We start from the raw sequence: 20,849 nt of genomic DNA, 5'->3' as shown, positions 1-20,849 counted from the left end.
GTGTTGCTCTAAATATTGATTCTGTTGTATTTGAAAGTTTCTCTAATTGACGCATTTGACCGCAATTTGGATTACACCGGCTTTTAAGAGGGAAAGGGAAAATGTTTCATCGCAAAACAGACATACGCTGTTTTCATACATAAGACAATTACCTAATCAATCACTATTAACACTTCTTCCGTTTTTTGTGCAATAATATCACTTTCCCCTTGACCTTCCCATAAATGTATGCACGAGTAAAAAAAGATCAGTTCACATTCTGCGCTCCAGTGGTATGACCTTTCAGATTTTGAAGAGCTCTCCATGAAAGCTATGATGAATGGGATTAGCTTCATGCATTTGTAATGTTGTGGTAAGGTTGCCTGGATCAACTTTTGCAATGTACTGTCTGGGACACAATTAATTTTATGTCATTTTTTGTGCAGTTATTTTTGATGGTTTAAATAACAATCAAACCCTATTATGCAAACCCTGTTACCTAATTGCAGAATGACCAATGAATCTGCCATTGCCATGCTTTTCTTACTGTTGTTATTAATTACAGATGATAAAGACATAAGATTCTTGCCATTTTGTTGGATAAGAACACTTCCGCCTTGCATTTGCTGGAAATAAACTTTCTTTTACTTGTTGATTTCAATCATTTAATTTTGGAGCAGGTTCAAATATGGATGGATCCACAAATTACTTTCTCATTCGTATTATTATGAAATAGGCCATTTTGTCTTTGTGGAGGTTTGTGTTCTCTGGTGCCTAATTAGCATATTAAAATGACTGTAATTGAGGAAGGAGAAAGGGTGGAGTGTAGTGGTCATGCATGTGCTCTTAATTTCATGTTAATAGGAATGTACAAAGAAAAGTTGTGTGGAATGCTGCGTGTGCAGAATTTCATACATCTGATTTTTATGGTACGTACACTAGCCTGCTTTCCAGGTGTGCGTACGCAATGTTTTAGTATGAATGCCAACTAAACCTCTCTTAAACCGAATCAATCAATACATCACAAAATCACTGTCAAAACGGATTCCTTCTCTCTTGGTCCTACCAAGGTGGAAAGACATTTGGATGTTATGACTGATAGCCAGTTCACCCTCTCTGACCATTTTGCGTTGGTCCCCCAATCGACTCATTCAATGTAAGAAAAATTAGGTTGTACCTAACCCAACATGCCACCTCTTGGTACAGACCATGGTTATCTCTTGCGTTGACTACTGCAACCCCCCTCCTCATGGGCCTTCAAGCTTGTGCTATAGCTTGACCACTATAGATGGTCCAGAATGCATTGGTGCGGCGAAAAGGGCACACTGGTTACCCTTACAGTTTGCTGCCCGCATCAAATTCAAGCCACTATGTTACCCCTCAGCCGCTACGTTCCCCAAGGAATGTTGTCTGGCACTGCCTACCCCTACACACATGGTAGTCCAGACTATTATCATTGGTATTCCCCCGATGGTGGGACTACCTTCTAAGTGCCACCCGAGCAGGAGCTTCCCTTTTTATCTTTAAGAAACTTGAGGGTATTCTGAAGCTACCTCCTTTCTTAACACTTCTAACAACCTAACACACCTAACTCACCATGCACTTCTGTTTCTTCTCTCCTCTACCTCCTTCTTCTGTTACCCCTTTGACTACAATCTGACTTGTACTTAAAACTTCTGCACTCTCATTGCTTGGTAATAATAGTATTTATTGATGTAGTATTAATTGCTATCTAAAGTCTCCCCTGTATTGTAGCTTAAATGGTATTCCTCATTTTGTAAGCTACTTTGGATAAATGTGTCTTATCTGCTAAATTAATCAATGTAAGTATTTAGAGAACTCAACCAGCACTTAACTTGCCTGTTGAGTGAAAGAGGCTCTTTGTGCACATTAATTTGAACACTTGCCTGACTTCACATTACACGTTAGGCCTATTCCATATATTCACATTACAGGTTAGGCCTATTCCATATATTCACATTACATGTTAGGCCTATTCCATATATTCTATTTTCAAATCCCAAATGTGACATTATAATATCACTGCCTGCCTGGTCTTTAGCTTTGAATGAATGCAATGTTGACATAGGATCAATCAATATCTAAAAGTTTGTTGACAAGTGACACAAATTTGGTGTTTTGCAAACTTTGCAGCTTCAACTTGTATGGTGGTGATTCACATTGTTTCTCGATTTGTATGCAGAGTGAACAGATGCATATTACCAGTAATTAATCGCAAATAACTTTATCACAGAAACCCAATTTTCACTGTATTTTGGCCCTGGCACAAAGACCAGCTATAATTTGTTTTCATGTTTTCTTGTGTTATCAATGATTACCCACAAAGACACCTGTACTGCTGAAATGCTTGTTATTGTTCTTAAGTACACATTAAACAAACAAACATATAAATCCAAAAGTACTAAAGCAACAAAATTTATGAAGCACAAAATGAATGTTACTACCAAGACGTTTGGTCACAACTGTATATCAATCACAATGTGATTACTAGTAGTGAAGAATTCTGCAAAGCTATCTGCACTCATGGAATGCCTTGTCCTATCAAAAATGAATACATTGTTACATGGCCTAAGTCAGCTGGCACTTATTGAGGGGTTACAAGTTACACTTACGTGTGTTGATCTTCTGGAGAGATATATGTTTCTCCAGTTGTCTGCGTAGTCGTACTTCTGCACCATATTTACCATGAGTTCCATTATCCACCAGGATAAAATGTGAGTGGCTGTTGTTTAAGACTGAGAGCTTACTCAGTGGGTTTGACATTGTTTGGTATGGGCGAGTAACCTATACAAACACAAAAAAGACCATAGATGATAATATTTGTGGACTCATTATAAAATGTGAATTAAAAACATAGATGTAGTACTGCAAAAGTAACAGGCCTTACTTACGAAGGGTGTTCAGTCTGCATTTTTCTAATCTATGTCTAAGCCTTAAACACTTGTTGGTAACACTTTATTTGAAGGGTGGTATTTAAGACTGAAATGACACTGTCATAACCATGACATGACACCAGTCATGAACATTCATATGCCAAAAGTGAGAGTGGCATTGGTAGCAGATATCGTCATGGCTGTTATTTGGCTGTAAGCATGAGGCCACACACATCCTCTATTCAAGAGATTGATTAGTTTTGATTTACCTTCCCTCAGTTTTAGCCAGTGCTTGGAATGCAATGTTGTGTTCCCGACAAACACGGGACGTCCCCCGGACCTTATGCCGACATTCACGACGTCCCCGATTGGTCCCGAACGTCATGTTCTCTAGCGGACGTTCCGGTGACCTTATTGACGTCCGGAGCAAGCTATTGTTTGGTTATTGCGTGACGTCCGGTGCAGGACTTTCTGGGGACGTCACCGTCAGGTCCCTCGGATGACATTTGCATTTGGTCATTTCAAATACCTCCTAAGGACCCGACAATAACGTTATACCGGGGACATGGGGGGGACGTTTGTTTATTCACACATGGCAGCGGAGTTGAGAGCGCTCTGGCTACCGCCTGCAGGACGGAGACATCACATCCATGCACGACTTCACGTTACACGTCTGGGGATGACTAGCCTATCTATCTATCTAGTCTCTAGCAGTAGCTGCATTAGCCTACCGTAGTCTAAGGCAACATATCATACAGTTTATGAAGTTGTGCGTCTAAGTACCATATGTCTACTTTGCTCATAGATGCACAACTTCATAAACTGGGAAAAGGGTTGTACATGCTGAATTATGTAGCACATACATTTTGAGTTTAACGTTAATGTAACGTTACAAACTAGGGAAGGGATTTTATCAATATCATGTTAGCTGATGTGATGCTTGGTGTAACGTTAGCAAAGTCGCTGTTCTTAGCTTCTAGCTTAGCCTACAATGCGCATTTCTTCAGATAACTGTCATTACGTGATGCATGTAACATGTTCTAAATAGGCAGTGGTTTATTTAACGTAGTCATGTACTTATTATCTGTTTTATTTTCAGAAACACACACACGGCCGAATTGGGACTGAACCGACTTTTGGAGCTGATGCAATAAAACGTATGTAACCGCGGTTCTATGAATTTCGGATGACCGCCAGAGGCGGTGCTTTCAGCACCTGGATGTCCATCACATACTCATGTGTTTGTACCAACAAAGTCACCTGTGACCGGGGTGACGTATGACGCAACGTCATGCACTTAAGGTGCTTTCACCCCGGAAGTGACCTCTTGGCAATCTTCTCGTCCCCCCTCCGAGTGAATGCCAAGCTCTGGCGGTCATCCGAAATTCATAGAACCGCGGTTACATACGTAACCATCGTTCTATTACATTTCTTCTGACCACCAGAGGCGGTGCTTTCAGCACCTGGATGACACATACCAACAAGGTCACGAGGAGGAGAACTTACCTTTTTGACCACCTAATGGCTTAAGAGAGTAGCGGTGACTAGCGGGTTACTTGCAGCCACGTTAACTCTATAGAATCTTGCGAATGTGCAAGATGATGCCCATGATGCCGCCGCACAAATGTCGGACAGTGGCACCCCCCTTAGGGCCGCCCATGATGTCGCCACACTCCGGGTTGAGTGGCCGCGGACGGAGGCTGGGATTGGTAGGCCCCTGCCGTCATAGGCCTTGTAGACAACCTCGACAATCCACCTGGACAGTCGTTGTTTTGACAATGCCTGGCCCCGTCTTGGCCCTGAATGGCAGACAAAAAGTGATTCCGACCGCCGGAATCCAGTGGTTGACTGAATATATGCCCTTAGAGCCCGGACTGGGCACAGCAAGGCTGTGTTTCCCTGCTGTTCATCCTCCCCAGTTGGAGGATCAAACGCGGCTAAATGGAGGGGTTGATTTACAAACGAAGAGGAGAAAGTCTTTGGTAAAAAAGATGGGTTAGGCCACAATGTGACCCCCGTTTCTCCCTGGGCCCATTGGAGGCACTCACGGCTGATTGATAGAGCGTGTAACTCCCCCACCCTCTTTTCTGATGCCATGGCCAACAGAAAGGCAGTCTTCAATGATACCCATTTAACCTCTGTGTTCTCAAGAGGTTCAAATGGATGCCGGCACAGCGCCTCCAACACCAATGGTAGGTCCCAGGAAGGTGTCTGGCTCCGCTGTGGCGGCCTGAGTCGCTGTGTCCCCCTCAGGAAACGAGTCACCAGTGTGTGGGAGCCCACGGTGACGCCATCCACCTTGTTGTGGCTGGCAGATATTGCCGCGGCATAAACCCGGATGGTGGCTGCAGCCAGGCCCCCGTCAAAACCAGACTGCAAGAATCCGAGAATTGTCGGTACTGGACAACTGGTCGGCTCCTCCCCGCGGGCCCGGCACCATTCCACAAAGAGCTTCCACCTGTTTGCGTAGAGCGCATTAGTGGAAGCCGCCCGCGAGTTGTTGATGGTATAAACAACTGCTGGGTCGCAAGCACCTAGCAGAGGCTCAGGCCCCTCAGTGGCCATACCCATAACTGTAGGCGCGCTGGATTCGGGTGCCAGATCTGTCCCCCCAGTTGTGAGAGGAGGTCCGCACGAACGGGGAGGCGCCAAGGGCGTCCGACCAACAGCCCGTGCAACACTGGGAACCACAGCCTCCCGGGCCATCTGGGGGCTATCAGCAGCACCGCGTGGCCCTCCTGGGAGATCCTGTGGAGAATGGCACGGATCAGTGGAAGGGGGGGAAATGCGTACAAAAGCTGCTGGGGCCACTCGTGTGCCAGCGCATCCTGGCCTAAGGGGCTCGTTGCCTCTTCCAGGGAAAACCATAGGGGGCAGTGTGTAGAGCCTTGGGAGGCGAAAAGATCCACCTCTGCTCTGCCGTACCGCTGCCAGATGGCCTGCACCACCTCTGGGTGTAGCCTCCACTCCCCAGGATGAGGGCTCTGTCGGGACAAGAAGTCTGCTGCTGTGTTCCGAATGCCCGCTATGTGCATTGCCCTCAGGCTCAGCAAGCGGGGGTAGGCCCAGGACAGCAACTGGTGAACTAGGCTCAGGGATGACTGAGACCTCGTACTCCCCTGGTGGTTTATGAGGTAAACCACTGCTGTGTTGTCGGTCCTCACAAGCACATGCCTCCCCCGACAGCACAGGAAAGAAGTGCCTGAGGGCAAGGAGAACCGCCTTAAGCTCCAACACATTTATGTGTCGGCGCCGCTGTTGGGGGTCCCATGAGCCGCGAACAGCCCTGCACTGCCAAACAGCACCCCAACCTGTCAAAGAAGCGTCGGTCGTTACGACCTCCCTGCGGGAGAGTATGGCACCAAGGAGAACCCCCTGAGTCAAGAATGCCCGGCTGTTCCATGGTCGCATGCACTGAATACACCTGGCAGTGACTCTCACCAGCTTGTGCCTGTCTGCTCTTGGATCCAACCCCAGTCTGTTGATCCACATCTGGAGCGGTCTCAACGAGAGGAGGCCTAGGGGGACAACGGCAGCAGCTGCCGTGAGCGTGCCCAGTAGTACCTGGAAGGAACTGAAGGTTTGCACTTGGCCTCTCCTGAACTGTCCTACCCAACTGAGGATGTCGTTCACCCGTTGGGGAGATGGGGTTGCCTGTCTCCTGCGAGAATCCAACTGGATACCAATGAACACTAGACGCTGACTGGGCTTCAACATACTCTTCTCAAGATTTATCTTGAGTCCTAACCTGCCTGAGTGAGATATCAACAGAGCTAGGTCCCTGAGCGAATCTGACTCTGTCTGAGACACTACCAACCAATCGTCCAGGTACGAGAGGATGAGCATACCTGTTTTCTGTAGTGGTGCCAGTGCTGCTGCCATGAATCTGGTGAAAATCCGAGGGGCCAGTGATATTCCAAAGGGGAGGACCCTGAACTGGTAGGCCCTTCCCTCGAACGCAAAGCGCAGGAACTGCTGGTGATGTGGTGCAATTGGTATGTGAAAATAGGCATCCTTGAGATCTATTTTCGTGAACCAGACGTCTTTCCCGATGGTCTGGAGGACATCTGCTGTGCGCAACATATGAAATGTTAAGGTTTTGAGGTAGTTGTTTAATGACCTGAGATCCAATATGGGGCGAAGACCACCCCCTTTTTTTGGGATTATGAAATACGTGGAGTAGAAGCCACTGTTCAGTGAACATGGCTCTACGGGCTCTATTGCTCCTTTGTCTAGAAGGGCCCTGACCTCCTGACGCAGGGCCAGTGCCTTGGCCTCGTCCCTTACCGTTGTCATCTTGACCCCTGTGAACCTTGGCGGTCGACGTTTGAACTGAATGCTGTAGCCCTCTGATAGGGTGTCCAGCACCCAGGGGTCTGATGTTAGCGCTTCCCAGCTCAACAGCTGTTGGCTGGTGAAGCGACCGACCGCCGGGACTGAGCCGTCACTGCCTGCCCGCTCGGCCCCTCCGGCTCCTGGAGGGGCGGCGGCTATATGTTGTGTCCTGCTGTGCCGGACGAGTGGTCTGTCTAGTGACGGGCCTGCGAAATCCCCCTGGTGGAGGTGGCCTTGACTGAGACACAGGCCGTGATATCACTTGGGCCCTGTCAGTCCCTGAGTAGGGTCTCTGCCGGTGAACAGGTGTGTGGTGTAAACTGGCAAATTGTTGCCTGACCTGTGTCGCCCGCAAAAAGCGTTCCAGGGCCTGCTGCGCCGCAGGTCCAAACAGCTGTCCCGGCACAACCGGCAGAGAATGGAGGACCTTCCTGCTAGGCTCAGACAGTGAAGACTGGGCGAGCCATACCTGACGTCGCGCGAGTGTGAGGGAAGACATCACCCGCCCGAGCTCCCTTGACATATAGGCAAATGCCCGCAACGAGGCTTCACTGAGGGTTTGCGCTGATGGGTCGACCCCAGGAGACTGGAGGATCTGGGAGAGGGCTAAAACAAGATGGGACATAGAATTTCCTATACGTGCCATCCGTGCCGCCGCGTCATAACTCTTCCCGAGCAGGTCGTCCGTCAGGCGACATTGTGGCCATGGGCAGCGCACGTCTGGTCTCAACGCCTCATCAGGCGAGAGGATCAAGCCTGCCAATGTGGGTTCTATACTAGGCATCTTGTCGAGGCCACAGCTGGATGCACCCTGCATATTAGCTAGTGCCCCTACAATCACTAGGGAGATGGGAAAAACGCCTTGGGTCTGCCCAACATCGCTGTAGCTCTTCCATAAAGGGGGCTGACGGCGGGACACACAATATAGTTGCATTCGGGGTCTGCATGAAAAAAGCACTCTGCGCACCTGCCTCCTCGGGTAGTGCATCCACCCCTAGACGTGCCACTGCTAACTGTATTGCTGGCCTCAGCCCTAGAGCCGGACCAGCAGCCGTGCTACCCAGAGAACCACCATCCTCTAGGGAGTTGGAGTCAGAGCCGTAAGATACCAGCTCTGCCACGTCCTCAGCCCACTCATCCACCGTCCTTAGACTCTCTGAGGCTCTGATGGAAAGCTTCTTCTGGCGGCGTGGGCAGCCAAACTCAAACAACAACAGTCTACACAAGCCCTCTCCGTCAGCCCTTGTCTAAGGTGGTCTACACCAAGGCAACGGGGGCAGCGGTCGTGACCGTCATCAGGCTCCAGGGAGGCCGAGCACTCGGCGCACACCATAAACATGCCGCAATTAAGTAAATAAACAAGGTCACCGTTACTGACAACGGGCACTCAGCCCAGTCCAGCTGCGCATAGAGCGAAATGCACTCGTTGCAGCACGAACTACAGTTACAAGCGAAAACCACAAACTGAAATTGTAATCAGACAGCCAACAAACGCTGTCTATTATAAAGCTGACTTGAAGAATGAAAGCGAGTAACCGCTATCCACAATCGCTAAGTTATATTTAAACCAACACAAAATATAAGACACCTAGTGTCATTCAAAGCACAGAAGATCAGCAATAATGCTGGGCTAATGTTAGCCAAATTAAATAACTGAACCCCGTCTCGAGTTCAAATACAAGTTCAGATAGTAGCCTGCGAAAATCTGGCCAGAATGCCGGCGAGGCCACCGATATCCTAGGCTAAGCCAGCTAACAGTTAACGAGAGGGCAAATTTCCTTCGACATCAACCTAGAGCGAAACCACTCGTGGACGCGTCAATAAATTAGAAACCCAAGCACTTACCTTGATGAAATGTACAGCAATCGCAGTCTTAAGAGGGCGAAAACGCAGCTCCAACCCGTAAGGGTTACAAGACTCCTAGCGATTGACTCGAAACACCTACGTCCATACGAGAAGATGACAAGAGGTCACTTCCGGGGTGAAAGCACCTTAAGTGCATGACGTTGCGTCATACGTCACCCCGGTCACAGGTGACTTTGTTGGTACAAACACTCGAACTACATGCGTATGTGATGGACATCCAGGTGCTGAAAGCACCGCCTCTGGCGGTCAGAAGAAATGTAATAGAACTAGAGAAATGTTAAAAACAGACCACGTAGCATTGTTTAGGGTTGTCTAGCAACAGAAGTGACTACTTAATTTGTAAAGCAAAATGATCTAGCTCTACATTGCAGAAGAATTAAGGATACTGCTTCTTCATGACTTGTTAAATGTCATTGTAATTTATTTGACGCATGCTCGCGTTTAAAAGTGTCACGCATAGCTGTCCCCGATGTTACAGCAGCTCCTTGTGGAAACAGCAAAGAGTGCACATATCCGATGAGATTTCTGACGAGGAGCTTCAAGGCTTTCTGCCTCACCAGAGCCTTAGGCTACTGTTTATTAATAAAACAATGATATAGAATAGAAACATCTGGAATCTATTTATTTCATCTTAAAGTTGGCAACAAAGAGCATTCATAGCCTAGAGAAAACGATACATTTTTCTTTATCTGCAATGTTCCAGGAAGATAGGCTTACATTTATAGGCTGTCCCTGTTTGATCACAGGTCCAAGAAAACGAGTGGATATAATGTCAATGCATTCTAGTTATGTTTTATGTACTTTATTGGGGGCCAAGCAGCGAAGCTGCGAAGGCACCCATTGTGTTTCTTAGTTTTCTTATTATTATAAATCCTCTGCCATTGAAGTCTATGGCAGCCCATAGAACCGTCTGGTGAAAAGTTGTGAAATTTGGCACACTAATTAGGCAGTACTCCATGATTAATTTCACCAAGTTTCAAGTCCGCACCCCGAGCGCTCTAGCGCCACCAACAGGCCAAAGTTGGACATGCTTTCACGCACGTAACTTCTGACCCGTTGCCTCGATTTTGAAAAATGACCTATCCTTGGAATCCTTGGACCAAGCCGAGTTCAACGCACCCTATGACGTCATTTTCCGCCATGATGGATTTTCCGCCATATTGGATTTTAGTGAAAGTGAAACTAATCTTTCACAGGTCACAAATTTTGTCCGATCGTCACCAAACTTGACACACATGATCTTCAGGCCATGCCCCATTAATGCATTGCTTTTTGTCTTCGGAACTAAAACCGTTCGCGCGTAACAGCCAATCGAAAATTGCGGCGACGCCGCCAAACAGGAAGTGAGCTCATATCTCAGCAACCCATAAATCTATCATAACCAAACTTAGTACAAGGACTCAGGACCCAATCAGGGGGACGCTCAAGAAATCTGGTGACCATTGACCTCTAGGGGGCGCTGTAATTAAAAAACATGCCTTTTGGCCTGTAGCTGCAGTTGTGCTTAGAATTAAAACGCACTAGTGGTATCTGGTAATGCTGTTGGAGGCCCTTAGGCCGACCCAAGCCAACTTGTGATGTCATCGTAATTGATTCGGCCGCCATATTGGATTTAATCAAAAACACGTACAAGTTTTCGCAGGTCACAAATTTCAACGGATCCTCACCAAAACTGGCAGAGACCATCTTGAGACCATGCCTTATCAGTGCATTGCTTTCTGGAGCAATTGACAGAAGCATTCGGCTGTAACAGCCAATCGAAATTTGCGGCGAAGCCGCCAAACAGGAAGTGAGCTCATATCTCAGCAACGCTTTCATGTATCCAAACCAAATTTAGTACATGTACCTCAGACCCCATCGGGAGGACGCTCAAGAAATTTGGTGACATTTGACCTCTAGGGGGCACCGTAATTGACAAAAATGCATTTTGGCCAGTAGTTGATGATGCGCATTATTTTGCAATGGAAGTCAATGGCAGCCCATAGAACCGTCTGGTAAAAAGTTATACAATTTTGCACACTAATTGGGGACAGTCCAATGATTCATGTCACCAAGTTTCATGTCGGCACCTCCCGCGCTCTAGCGCCACCATCAGGCCAAAGTTGGAGTTGCGTTCACGCACGTAACTTCTGACCCGTTGACCCAATTGTCAAAAATGAGGTATCGTTGGAATCCTTGGACCAAGCCGAGTTCAACGCACCCTATGACGTCATTTTCCGCCATGATGGATTTTCCGCCATATTGGATTTTAGTGAAAGTGAAACTAAAACTTCACAGGTCACAAATTTTGTCCGATCGTCACCAAACTTGACATACATGATCTTCAGACCAAGCCTAACAAAAGTTGTGGTGTTTTGTCTTCGGAACTATAACCGTTCACCCGTAATATCCAATCGAAATTTGCAGCGAAGCCGCCAAACAGGAAGTGAGCTCATATCTCAGCAACCCATTCATCCATCATAACCAAACTTAGTCCATCAGGGGGAAGCTCAAGAATTTTGGTGACCTTTGACCTCTAGGGGGCGCTTTAATTAAGAAACATGCCTTTTGGCCTGTAGATGCTGTTGTGCTTAGAATTAAAACGCACTAGTGGTGTCTGATAATACTGTTGGAGTTCCTTAGGCCGACACAAGCCAACTTGTGATGTCATCGTAATTTATTCGGCCGCCATATTGGATTTAATCAAAAACATCAAAAAGTTTTCGCAGGTCACACATTTCAGCGGATCCTCACCAAAATTGGCGGAGACCATCTTCAGACCATGCCTTATCAGTGCCTTGCTTTTTGTAACAATTGACAAAAGCATTCACCCGTAACAGCCAATCGAAATTGGTGGCGAAGCCGCCAAACAGGAAGTGAGCTCATATCTCAGCAACCCTTTCATGTATCATAACCAAACTTACTACATATATTCATGACCCCAATAGGAGGACGCTCAAAAAAATTGGTGACCTTTGACCTGTAGGGGGTGCTGCAATTAGCAATATTGCATTTTGATGTGTAGTTGTGCTTTATCAATCTTTTATTTTTTGATGTGAAACTGATGACAACATGTTCCATCCAGTTAATTCTAATGCGTGCGTGCAAGAGCAGGGCAGGGCAGGACGGGGTGGGACGGGCTGGGGTGATTAGGTGGGGGGGGGCTGGCTGGCGGAGGCGGTGGCAAAACTCAGCCCTGTTTCAGCCCTACAAAGTCAGTTATGTTTTGATGTGAAAGTTGTTGAAAGTGTTAATCGCGGATGCCTGCTGAGTTCTATCTTGTCGCCGTAGCTACTCCGGCCTATTCTGCTTGGTCCCCTCATTGCTGCTTGCAGCTATATTTTCATGTTGAGTTTTGCTTCCCAGCATGCATTGCGATTCATTTAGTATTTTTGGCTATTATTAGTTTTTAATATTTTGAAACAATATGGTGAACAATTGAACAATTTATCTTAGGCTAGCCTAGGCCTAATGTGATGATGTTTTGAACAATATGCTACGGGATATGCCCATTAAAACGTCGTATTAGTTTATTAAGAAAATGACACCGTAGATGTGAAAGCAGCACATCCTAGCCCGGTATAAATGTCCATGTCTACCCATCAATAGTGTAATGTATTTGGAGGACGTGATTTCATACATGCGTGAAAATATGAGGTGAGTGAAATTGATTGTGTAGTTGTAGAACAAGTCATTAATGCGTGTTCATGTTCCGTCTACCTCTCTCCTAGCAACGCTGAGACTTACAGGATGTAATACCATACCAAATCGCGCTTCATGTTTTTTTTTTTTTTAATAACAATCGCGGAAATATAAACGTCGCACGCATAACATCGCGGTGACCATTACAGGACGTCCTCTCAAAGTCTCGTGGACGTATTTTAGACCTCCCGAACAGAGGTCCGCGGGACGTAAAGGGAACCCTACACAATGACGAGGAGGTGACGTTCGCCAGGGGACCTTTAGGGGACGTCGCCAGGACTTTATTTTGTTTACTGGGTTATGTGCTGTTATTATGCCTCACTGTGAGGTGTATTTTCTCTGTTGAGCTTTCTTATGTTCAGAATATGGGCTTTGTGTTTTAAAGGGAAGAGATTGCAGAATTCTGTAGTAAGCAGTAAGATAATTATTTGTACATCTTGGAAACACCCTTCAGATCAGTCATCTATTTGAACATGTTACACAACAGGTTTGAAATACACTTAAACAATTGCAGGAAGTCCTGCCATTCCTAGAAACCATTGTTGTGTAAGAAATGATCAAATCCAAAGAGGACGTATCCAATAGTAAACAAAAAGTTGTTTGTTAAGTCAAATGGTCTTGTGATATTGGTTGTGTTTGCATAAATCACGATTGATTGTATCCCATCCCAGAAAGGACTACCCTTACAGAAATATTAATGTTTCTGGTGAACGGTTACCACAAATTTGTGGCAAGGTCATACAGTATTTTCACATGCAAATTTTAAAATGTTAAAAACAGTTGTGGTTAACTTTCGGCAATGTTGATTTGCAACAATATCATATGCAAATTAGGTTTATCACTAGAAGTTTGCCATTATTGGGTAAGTGTGGTGGCAAATCCCTGGCGAACACATTTTCCACTAGTGGTAGTCTAAACTTCTCATTGTTTCCAGAAGTTTCCAGAAGTTTGCCTCTAGCAGCCAACATTGGCAACTTCTGGCAATATTTTCTAGTGAACTTTATTTATTTCCCACAATTCACCGACAAGTTTGCTGCAAATGTGCCGTAAAAAAATAATTTTTGTAAAGGTAAAAACTGCAAATAAGTCAACTACAAGCAAAATGGATCGGTATCACAGGGCTGTAAATAAAAGTAATAGTCATAGAGATTAACAAAATGCTACTAGCAAGCAATAATGAATTCATCTGTCAGTTTTATCATTGTGTCATATCATTCCTTGTTACTACTGCACAACTCAAAATAAAATGTAAAAACATCTTTAAAATGCTATTCAGTATGTAAGTGTTTGGAACCCACCTTCTTCAACATTTTATAAAACATGAAACACATATGTACACAGTGTGAAACACAGTAGCAGACTTACATCTCGACCAATGAGGTCCTCCTTGTTTTCCACAATTCCCCAGGGAGCAATTCCAATGGCACACACTTTCCCCCTAGATTTAGAGGAGTGCTCTTTCAGTGCATCTCCCACATGGCGCATCACACCTGCAAAAAAGACAACCAAGTGTAACGGAGGCAAACTGGGCTAGCATGCTGGTTGCGCGTAAATCCTCACACCCCTAATCTTAAGAACACTTCTAACCGCTGAGTTGGAAGCCTGGGCTTTTAGCTCAGTGGTTAGCGCGTTCGACTCCCATGCCGGTGTGTGTTGAGGTGGCGGGTTCGAGGGCCGTGAGCGCCGGACGAACCAACTTCTGTTACAGCGGTGCTGTAGACCCGGATCATGGGAGTGTGAATTTAGGGAGGTGAGTCTAACAGAGGCGAATTGAGCTAGCATGCTACAGTAGTTGCGCATGTAAATCCTCACACCCCTAACCTTAAGAATGCTTCTAACCACTGAGCCTAATATATTATAATAAAAATATATTTTTATTAGATTAAAGTCGACATGATATTTCAACATTATTCTTCAAATTTTGAGTTTAATGTCAACATGTTGACTTTAATTTCATCATGGGATGGGAGTTTTTTTCTTAACTCATTGAGTGCCAAAAACGTTTTTACGTTTTTAGCTTTTTTTTTTTTAATTGCGAAACTAGACACTCTAACACACCTTATATGTGATTTTGGGAACTCTGTGATGAATGGAAATGAAATATATGACGATCGTGAAACTCATGAAAACACAATCTGGACATTTTATCTGGACATTTTATCATAACTCGGTTGCCGCTTTGGGTCGAATCAGTGACGCATGCACGTCAGGTCAAAACCAGGCCATTTTCGTGGGTCTATCACTAGGTGGCAGTCCTGCCAGGTCTCGCTGATCACTTCCCGGAAAGTTTACACAAGTAAGTAACAGGCAACACTTTATATTTCATGAAAGACGTTATATCTCCATTTCTAGAAAAAAAACAGCGATTTTGATGAAAACTAGCCACTGTTTAGCTTGGGATTTCTCAGGAACAGAGGCGTGTAGAAATACACGGTTTGCACCCACCGAGAGCTTTAAAGTCTCACCTTTTAATCGAGCTATTGTATGTGTTCATAGCTATAACACAGAATATGCTGTGGCTGTACAAAAATCATCAACAATGGTGTAGATTGCTGGCTCTCCAGGACAAAGCTCCCGAAAACAGCTTGGCATTCAATGAGTTAATGTGTGGCCCTAATACTCCGTTGTAGTTTGGCTAGCATGCATTAGCCTGAAAGGTTGTGGGTTCAATTCCTCGCTTCCACCCTTGTAACCTTGTTGTACCCTTCAGCAAGGCACTTAACCCCAAATTGCTCTGGCAACAATGACCCAGGGGCAGTGTTGGGCAAGTTACTTCAAAATCGTAATGACGACTATGCATTACTTATTACTGTCATTTCAAAGTAGTTTGTTACATTATAATATTACTGTCTCTGAATTTGTAAGGCATTACACTACTATTGCATTACTTTTAAGTTACTTTCACCAAAATATCTAGAAATATGGATTTGCCATTCTACATACAATAAAATGCAGTTTATTACGCTCAATGCAGCTTGCTCTTCCAATGGAGGGAGATGTGGTATAGCATAATGACTGAGCTAGGCTTAAGGCAACAGTAGAATGCAATAGGCGCAGTGCTCATAATGCAATACAAGGAACAATCATAGTCAGAATTTTGTTAAAAACCGACAAAAGGTCAATTGTGATAGAAATACTGTAACTTTAAGGCCTAGGCCTACTCATTAAAATCAATAGAGAGACTACTATATTGTAAATCAAAGCTTAAAGGAACCGTATGTAAGATTGTGGCCAAAACGGGTACTACAATCACTTTCAAATTACTGTAGAGCGGTGTATCCCCTTCCCCTCCCCTCTGACTGGCAGAGTTGGCAACCGGATGACGAAACACTACTGACTTTGTGATTAGTAGATAGGTGGAGGGTGGCGCAAAACACAACATGACAACATCAACATCAGTTGAGGGCTGCAACTTCACTTTTTAAATGACAATATCCTGGCCAGACTACTGTTGTCAGTGATATAAGTATTTGAAATGAACATGATTTCTTAATGTCTAGTGACATATCAGGGCAATTTTATGATTAATTGAAATACAATTTTTACATACGGTTCCTTTAATAAAGACATGTCAAGATGGTGGCCTGCTGGCCATTTCGGTGCCCTAAGTGAGTGGCTTTGAGTGAGTGACATTTAAATGATAACTCAAACACCTAAAGTAAAATAAAAGGCCTATTATTTACAGACCATTACTGTGTATTTTTAAACATTAATTTCTGAAGAAATGTTGTTTTACTTATAAATGATGCACTGTCACTTTAAGAGCATTGATCTTTACGTTGTCATAATGCCCTTTTGCCAGCTCTTGTTTACAAGCCTTATTTGTTTGAGTTACATTGATAGCACAATATTAACAATAATATGCACATGTTAAGTTGTTTTAAGCAACCTTCATTGGAAATGGAAGTATGCAATGACATGTTGCTTCACATTTCGTTTTGCGAATACAAGTGAATTATGAGCCTGGTATCCACCTAGCTATCTGAATGGAATGCGTTTCAGTCGACTCAGCATATCATGTGCTTCATGTAGCCTAAATGCTTGGAAAACGAATGATTGAAGACCCACCAATTCTAGTACTACGTGGTGATTGAGAGAACCCAAAAGGTATCAAACTTGCATGTAACATCGTGTTAGTGCATTTTGACATTGTAAACGTTATTGATGAGGAGTGAAACGCAGTTTGCAGTAAAGCTACTATTCATTGGTTACATTTGGGTGCCCAACGCAAAGTGTGTGATGCGCGTGGTGGGAGCGGTGGCACTGCCAGGCTACACAATCTTTTTCTGCATTTCTATCCCTTTATTCTCTTCAATTTAAGTTCACAGCCTAAAGCTGACATGCACAACAGCATAGTTTGTGTTTTATCAAGAATCAAAAAGATTAGCGTGGCACTACTTTAGATGTTTCATTAATTTACTTGTGCTATTTCGCGAGCTGAGAGATCTTTCGGTTTCGCACACAAAGTGTACTAACTATTATGTTCTTTATAGCCTTGTCTCTGACAAGCTGAAAATAATGAGCGTAGGCTTATGTCCATCCCGCAAATAGAGTCCGCCTGCGAGTCTGCTGCAGCCATAGTCATATTCAACCAGTATCAGGAGATAACGTTCTACTATTTTGCGCGGATTTTTTCTCCTCTGTTGTTCTCCCGTGGTGTTTGCGAATATGTATCAAAACAAAACAAGCGCTTAATTTTGGGTTAAACTGCATTGTAACGCGCGTTACTGAAGTTTGTACCGAGTAAATATTACCCAAATTTTTTTTTGTAATGCCTTACATTACCGCGTTACCGCAAACAGCAATATATTACAGTAATTACATTACTTTTGTAACGCATTACTCCCAACACTGCCCAGGGGGGTCTAAAAAAAAATTTATTTGTGGAAAAGTTAATTTCTCCCCCTAATTTATTTTAAAAAGTGAATATTTCATGTATTCTAGATTCCTATGACTGCAGCCAGTAACAGAGTTGATAAATAATTAAGAGAGCCAATGAGTTGATGAATAAATTATCTACTATTGGTGTATCCTCAACATTTTGTTCAACTTAATGAGAAAAAGAGCTTAACATAAGAGAAGGAATACTCAATAAATCAGTGTAGCTAGGACATTTATGGTGTGGCTTCCGTAGCTAGTAAATCGCGCTTGCAGTGCGGGGGGAGCTGGAGTCTGTTGTAATATACCATCTCACCGCTAGATGGGAGAATTTCCCCTAAGAATTAATCCATGAAATTTCACAATGTAGCCTTAATATTTTGTGGATAAATTGGGTCTAAAAGTATTGTTATTGGTGAAAGGTTGTTTTAGTTAGCGTATTTGTTCAAAATTGATTCCATATAGATTTTTTTTTTTTGAAAATAACTAAATCTTTATCTTGGAGACACGAAATGTACCCCGAATTATAGAATGACCCAATGACTCTAATCTTTATCTTGAAGATAAAGCACTGGACTGGTCTAACATTGACTGGAAATATGGAAATAACTTCATTATATATATATATATATATATATATATATATATATAGTGTTTCCCCTAGAACATTTTCCAGCAGCAGTGCTGTTGATCGTAGGAAGCCCCCCCCCCCCCCCCAAAAAAAGAGGAAATTTTGAAAAAATTATTCCTGAAATGGTGACTTCTGGTGGATTTTGTGAAAGAAATGGACAGATTGAGTTACAAATTATGACATAACCATCAACACAAGCATTTAAAAAGCATGATTATTGCAGTACTTGAACAGGATTATTCATGTTATTCTTTCACCTTTTTCATTTACATTATTAGTAATTAGCCACTGTACAACGGTACACTGTAGGCCACTGTACAAACTATTACTATTTAGAATATACAGTGCTGTGCATAAGTTAAGACATTTATTTATATAATAACATTTGTTTCTTTACGATACATGATACATTAAAAAATAATTGATGTCCTATTTTTTTTAATTAAGCCATTAAGACAAAAGGCAAAGTATTTTTTATTCCTCCCTTTAGTCAATTTCAGCATGGGTGTCTTAACTTTTGCACAGCACTGTATAAACTATATAGACTTCTCTTTCATGTCAGGTGCTGTGCAAGTTGAATTGAGTGCCTGTCACTTTAATGCCGTGACGGCTTGCTTGATTCTCAAGGTTTTAAGCTAACTTAGTAGCGTTGTTGTGCATGGTGCATATGTGGATTAAATGAATTATGTTTCCCATGTCATTTGGTAAAATAAATGCTCAAAAACTCGAAGAAAATCTATCTTGGATTATAGCAGATAAGTGTCTTGTATCATATCTATAATTTTGGTGAGCTCTACAGGAATTACAAACTATCTCAGATGTGAATGGTTGCGTATCCTATTACTCAAATTCAATTAAACCCACCAGTAGGCTAGCTAGACCTTAGTTTCACAGCCTTATTAGCAACACGGCTTGAAATCATTGCCTGTATCACAAACAAAAACGAAACAATGCGTGGAATTTATCTGGGAATAGGCTACTGAAGGTAGGGGCAGCTATCTCGCTGGTGTGTTTAATTTGGTTCCTTGGTTAACATAATGTAGGCTACCTTGCACAAAAATACGTCTGCTAATAAACTTAAACATAAACACAAACAAACGTGATCTCCTGTGGAATCCTGACTGCGCCTTCAACGTTAGCCTACTATTATTTGTTGACATGAAACCTGAACGAACGGCAGCTGTTCCTGAAGTTCACTTGCGTCTTTTTTTTTTTTTTTAATTAGGCAACTTTTTTTTGCAGTGGCGCTTGATTTCCAGCAGCAGCGCTGCGCCGCTGATGAATACATTGTAGGGGAAACACTGTATATATATATATATATATATATATATATATATATATATATAGATATATATATATATATGAAATTTGGTGGGTATGTAGCCCCACTAGACTTTTACGGAAAAATTTCGTTTGGTCCCCGGGGGCCACCCCATCCCCCCCCCTCCCCAGGCTGGGCCCCCCGAAACCCAAAAAATTCAGTTTTTCCTAAATAACTACCTGAACCGTGGCACCGAGGGCCTCAAGGGCCCACATCAACCTAGCCCATAATCACTCATGTGATTGTGATTTGCACCCCCCCCCCCCGGTAAAAAATGAAAATGCAATATCATTCTGCTTTAATCGCCCCTCTCTTCAGTTAAGATGTTTAGAACTGCACCAAATTGTATGTGTATGATTAACCTGACATTCTCTGGGGGTATGCCAAGTTTCGTAGAATTTCATCCATGGGGGGTCTAAACATTTTTTAGTTATGTGTACATTTAGTGACTGTACACTCATTGGCCTGTAGATGGTGATGCACACATATACACACACACACACACACACAGGCATGCACATACTATCGGTATCAGCAATTAGAAATTCAGTAGGATTAAAGGAAAACCAAATATTCATTATCATTTAGCTGCATTTCCAGTATTGGCGTTACGTAGTCGGTTGTCCACCAGATGGCGCATATTGCAGTGAGACGTAATTTTGTTGGAGGTTAATCTAAAGTGGGTTGGAAAGACAATAGACGCTTCCTACAAGGACAACACTGTAGTTTACCGCAGAGAACGTCTAATAAGGGTAGGATGATTTCCACAAGAAATTCCCATTTCTTCTTGAAGCCGAAATAAATCTGAGAATGTTTATCAGACATGCTTGGTTTTTACTGCAGGTAGGCTACGTTAATCTTATACAAGTTATATCAATAGCATAGGACGTTGGTAAAATAATGTTACCGTTAGCATTGGTTGAGTGATGGAGGCCAATTTGATTATTGATGTATTTGTAGAAAACCATAAATGCGGTTATAGGCTACCAAGCAAATTGATAACAGCACTAATTGTATCTTTTGACTGTCATCTCATTCTCTTCTGACCATAACCTAGGCTACTAACAGGAGCTAAGTGAGTTAGCCACAACATGTTCGCTAACGTGATGGATGATAAGATAACCTGTCTATGATGCATCCTAAACACCGGGCTGGGACATTTCTGCTCAAAGTCTCAAAAATCATCTGAGTTAACGTTCATTCCCAAATACCCACTAGGCTACTTCAATCCTCTATTTTCAAAGGTGATTCAAGTAAGGAAGAG

The 20,849-nt window shown here is 43.6% G+C and overlaps 1 protein-coding gene across 1 annotated transcript in view; it reads right to left on the bottom strand.

The window, feature by feature from the left end:
* The window catches only part of LOC143125302 (transient receptor potential cation channel subfamily M member 1-like), a 186,616-nt gene that overhangs the window by 143,445 nt on the left and 22,322 nt on the right, over positions 1-20,849 (bottom strand). Inside the window, exons 5-6 of the mRNA XM_076286642.1 lie at positions 14,121-14,245; positions 2,613-2,784 (exon numbers count right to left, since the gene is read on the bottom strand). Of these exons, the coding sequence (XP_076142757.1) occupies positions 2,613-2,784; positions 14,121-14,245 (297 nt within the window). The remainder of the gene's footprint in view (positions 1-2,612; positions 2,785-14,120; positions 14,246-20,849) is intronic.

The sequence above is a fragment of the Alosa pseudoharengus genome, unplaced genomic scaffold (genome assembly GCF_046254945.1).
Source record: "Alosa pseudoharengus isolate Yale_2024_CS ecotype anadromous, Long Island Sound unplaced genomic scaffold, YU_APseudo_1.1 YU_APseudo_1.1_scf_16, whole genome shotgun sequence".
Classification (NCBI taxonomy): Eukaryota; Metazoa; Chordata; class Actinopteri; order Clupeiformes; family Clupeidae; genus Alosa; species Alosa pseudoharengus.
The sequence above is the reverse complement of the archived record's forward strand: the minus strand, read 5'-3'. Positions and strand labels throughout refer to the sequence as shown.